The sequence below is a fragment of the Triticum dicoccoides genome, chromosome 3B (genome assembly GCF_002162155.2).
Source record: "Triticum dicoccoides isolate Atlit2015 ecotype Zavitan chromosome 3B, WEW_v2.0, whole genome shotgun sequence".
NCBI lineage: Eukaryota > Viridiplantae > Streptophyta > Magnoliopsida > Poales > Poaceae > Triticum > Triticum dicoccoides.
This window is the reverse complement of record NC_041385.1, coordinates 775,220,425-775,225,217: the sequence shown is the minus strand read 5'-3', so window position 1 is coordinate 775,225,217 and position 4,793 is coordinate 775,220,425. Positions and strand designations below refer to the sequence as shown.

General features: G+C 47.2%; 1 protein-coding gene across 1 annotated transcript; it reads right to left on the bottom strand.

Moving 5' to 3' along the window:
* Positions 1–2,292: 2,292 nt before the first annotated feature.
* LOC119282164 (protein ACCELERATED CELL DEATH 6-like) lies at positions 2,293–4,527 on the bottom strand. The gene is made up of 3 exons (XM_037562481.1): positions 3,905–4,527; positions 3,093–3,649; positions 2,293–2,996 (listed from the first exon to the last, which is right to left on the bottom strand). Exons 1-3 carry the CDS (start codon positions 4,515–4,517, stop codon positions 2,361–2,363), a joined length of 1,806 nt encoding a protein of 601 aa, XP_037418378.1. The 5' UTR covers positions 4,518–4,527; the 3' UTR covers positions 2,293–2,360.
* Between the last annotated feature and the right edge of the window lie 266 nt (positions 4,528–4,793).

The following is a 4,793-nucleotide window of genomic DNA, read 5'->3' as shown; positions in this document are numbered from 1 at the left end:
CAAAGCCTCTGGCCATATTAACGGCTTAGTCCCTCATCTGGTAGGAGGGGGAGGGGTCCCCCTCCTACAATATGCAGACGATACCATTATAATCGTGGAGGGCTCCGCGTCCGACATAGCCAACCTGAAGTTCCTCCTCCTATGCTTCGAGCAGATGTCTGGGCTCACGATCAACTTTGATAAGAGCGAAGTGATGATCCTTGGCTATCCTCCAGAGGAGGCCCAGATTACCATAGTTGACCTGCTGAACTACCGCCTTGGTACCTTCCCCACGACTTACTTGGGGATACCCATTAGTGACTCGCGACTCACAGTGGCTGACCTTCGCCCGTCAGTAACCCGGATGTAGCACCGGGTTGAGCCCTGGATGGGGAGGTGGCTCTCGAAAGCGGCCTGGGTAATCCTCATCAACTCCTCGCTTGCTAGCCTACTCTAGTTTATCATGAGCATTTATAGCCTTCATGAGACTCTCCATCAGGAGATCGCCAAATACCAGTCTAGGTTTTTCTAGGCTGGCGAGGGTGACAAGGAGAAATACCATATGGTGATCTGGCCAGACATCTGCAAACCCAAGGACCAGTGTGGTCTTGGGATCTTGTCTTCTCGGTGCATGAACATTGCTCTCCTGACCCGATGGCTTTGGCGTATCGCCAATGGGGAGGGAGGACTCTGGCTTACCATCATCCAAAATAAGTACCTCAGGGGCCAACCTCTAGCTTTCTGTCAGCGCTCTGGTGGCTCCCAGTTCTGGCAGGCTGTGATCCAACTCCTTCCCTTCCTCCGCATCGGCACGTCCATCTCGGTTGGCTTCGGGTCCTCGACCCTATTCTGGTTCGATTGTTGGTTAGGGGATTCTCCCCTGGCTGCTCGATTCCCGGAACTATTTTCCATAGCGGTTGACCGTCTGGTCTTTGTCGAGATGACCCTTATTGGCTTAGGGCTTCTCGCTTTCTGGCGCCCATTCGCCCCCCCTGAGGTGGCCGCTTGGGACTCCCTCCTCCAGGACATCGCCCTTCTGCCGATGGACGTCGAGGGTACTCCTGATTCCTTCACTTGGCGTCTGGAGCCCTCTGGCCGCTTCTCCACTAAGTCCTTACACGCAGCCATCGCACCCTCGTCAGCCCCTGAGCCCTTTAGCCTGATCTGGGACATTCGCCTGCCTCTGAAGATCAGGATCTTCCTGTGGCAGTGGATCTGTGGACATCTCCCCTCCGGGGTTGAGGTCCTCAAGCGTAATGGGCCAGGTGATGGGATGTGCCCCATGTGCGGCATGGTGGAGGATGCTAACCACATCTTCTTCTCGTGCTCCACTGCCCAGTTCCTGTGGGCCTGCTTCCGCGAGACGGTCGGTGGACAGTGGTGCAACACCAACTTCCCCGACTTACTTGCGGAGATCCACGCCTCCTCCCCTCGCTACCGCCATATTAGATGGCTGTGTGTTGGGGTCCTTGCCTGGACGCTTTGGACCATCTGCAACAAGCTTGTTATTCAGAAAGTGCCTCTCCGACGTGCGACTGACACGATCTTTAAAATGTGTGGCTACTTGCAGCTTTGGCGGCCGCTTAGCCGCCCCCAGGACCGGGACGCCATCAACACCCTCCTCGCCGACCTTCGCTTGATGGCCTTCCGCGTGGCTCCCCCGCTGCCGCACCCTCCACCGGAGCCCGACTAGATGTTGCTCGGGTTGCTGTGTTGAGTGTGTGTTTTGTTCTCAGGGCTTGTTGTGTTGTGCCCTCAACATTAACCCTTATGATTACTCTGTGCGCCCGTGAGACCTATGTGTGCGCGCGCGCGCGCACGTGTGTGTGTGTGTGTGTGTGTGTGTGTGTGTGTGTTGGACCTTGTTGGATGTTTGGCTTGGGCGGTTTGCTTTATATATAAAGCGGGGCGAAAGCCTTTTTTGGTAAGAACACTATATTTTGGTCATCGTGTCCAAACAGACATTCACTGGTAATTAAGCTCCAAGATATGTTTTTTTTGTGTGATTGTAAGACCTATCATGTTTTTTCTTGTTTACCTAGCCTGTTGTGTATCTTGAGGATTATGTGTTGTCCTGGTGTTTCAAAATAGATCAACTGTATCAACATCCAACTTGTAGGCTGTAGCTATGTTAAACCGTATCGATTTTATCATAGAAATGTTTATTGTAGCTACGTCCATTATCGTCTTTCAAATACTAATCACCATTAGAGCTGTCTTTCAAATTAATGAACATCGAACGGAATGCAAGAATGAACTGTACTATGTTTTCCCCCAATGAATTAACAAGTAATATTGCAATAATGTATCGAAACAATGTTCATTACAGATAAATTGTAAATTATTACCAGAAAGAATAACCATAAAACAAACTGTCCGGCTCAGACCGTGTCATTGGATTTGGATTTGCCAGTTTGGCGTTGCCGAAATTTGAGCCTCAAGCCACGACAAGTTTGGCGAAACTTGAGCTTCAAGATAGGCCATTTCGCTATGAACATAGTAAGAAAGGGCACTAAACCTACCACAGAGCAAATCCCAATGGCCAACCAGTGGACACGTGCGGATAGCACTGTGTACAAACCAGTCGCAAAAGCTGTAATTGTTGCCATGTATGCAAACCAAGTAAGCTTCTTAGTAACGGAGATATAATAATTTGTGATGTTAGCATCCTCCCACCTTCCCATGAGGCATATGAAGGCCGCAACAAATGAAGAGCACATTGCTAAGGTGTCAGAGACCAAGAATGCTTGAAATGCAATCTCTTTAGACATGATGGGAAGTCCCGCACTTCCAGCATCACTGCTATATCCTCCAGGTAGAGTGAAAGCAGCGGTGAAGGTTATTGTCGCAAGTAGGATTGCCACAAATGACGTGTTGTTTGTGTATTTTTGAGTTTGAGATTGCCTCTCCTTCCTTGATTCAATAGTTTCCCGTTGCTTGGCTACCTTGCTTAGATTATACAATGAGATGTCATCATCATTGGGATCAGCTCCTCGCATAAGCACGTGCACTTCCTTCTGCATGGATTCAATTAAAAACAAGGAACACAAAAAATTAATAAGGTCTACAATAATAATATTATATGATTCAATATGTTTATAGCATATATGTACCCAGTCTAAAGGCTTGTCTTCATCAGTAATGCTCGATAATTGCGAAGCCGCTGAGTTACCATGGTTGTCGAGAATTGTAGTGTCTATTATATCGTCATGAGCCAGTAATGCAGCAACAAGTTTAGGATCACACTGCTGGATTGCGTAATGCAGAGCAGTTTTTCCATCCATGTCTTGCATGTTAATGAGTTTCCGAAGTTGCGGCCTCCTCAAGATAAATTCGACGAACTCTAGATGACCGTTCTGTACAGCTATGTGAAGGCATGTCAAACTTTTTCCAATTGCCGTACCATCTCTGAGTACCGGGCAATAAAAAGCATCCGGGCAATAGAGAAGAAGCACTCGAGCAACATTAACTTGACCCCGAGTAGCGGCCGAACAGAGGAGAGGATAACCACTCTTGTCGGTTTCATATGCTAAAGAAGAATCATGTTGCAGCAATGTGATCAGCACGTCAGACTTGTCATGAGATACAGCCATTCGTATTGGAGTAATCCCATCCGAGTCAGCTTCTCTGGCCAGGTGAGAACGTTTCTTCAAAATTTCGTCCGCAATATCTGAAAGCAAGTCAAGACATGCATGAACGATGGGTTAAGAGCACAGCGATGATGCTAGGACAAGTCTTTGGTACAAAAAATGACGTAGAAAAATCGATTATTCGACTGTTTAGTTTAGTAGTGATAATATATAACACAATATTAAAACACATGAACTACACTAGCTCTGGATAATTCCAAGTTGTAAATCCTAGAGCTAGTTTGCTGCACATACATATATAATTCTATATTTAACTTGTAATCCACAGGTCTCACCTTCATTTCCATTTCTAGCTGCAGCATGAAGAGCATGGCGGCCATACTTTCCCACATGGGAAGAATCAACAATGGCTAATAGCTTTTCGGAAACATCTGCAAAATTCCTCATCACGGCCATGAACATGGGCGACTCATTGTACCTGGTCACGGCTTTAGACAGGGCGGGCTCTGCTTTTATCAACTCCAGCGCGAGCTTCTGGTAGCCGTTGCGAATGGCATGGTGAAGTGCGTTGAATCCATACCTGTCTTGTTGCAAGATTGTCCGCCTCAATTGTTCTTCTTTGCGGCAGCACTCGAGTAAATATGAAACCAAAGATGCATGGCCAAGTGTTACAGCGATGATAAGCGGCGTCTCGTGCTCGCAGTTGACATCTGAAAGGAGAGACGGCTCTAGTTCCAGCACATCCATGCAGAATTTTTTGTGCCCATGGATGGTGGAGATGTGGAGGCAGTTGTTCCCTTGTGGGCTTGTTCCAAGCAGAATGCCTGGATTCTCCTTGGCCCACTCTTTAATTGATGAGGAATCACCATCGGTGGCTGCTTCTAGGATCCGTTCATCCATCCGTGACTGTCCTCCTGATACATCAGTTGTCGTTGTATTGTTTGCCATATATCTGTTGCGTTTACTGCAGCCAAGATGAAAGAAAGGTGATACTTGCATGCTTGATTTTGATGTTCTTTCACTATTTATTTATTTTGTGAAAGAAATAATGGCAATCGTAAGCAACATACAATCAAGGCTGATGTGATCTTCGAACCAAACAGAATCTAAACTAGACTAGACAGACCACCACATGCATTGCAATGTTATTAGGCACAATAGAAGAATCCTGATAGATCAAACTCAAAATGGAGATAAACGAGCTAATGGCAGCAAAACATGGCC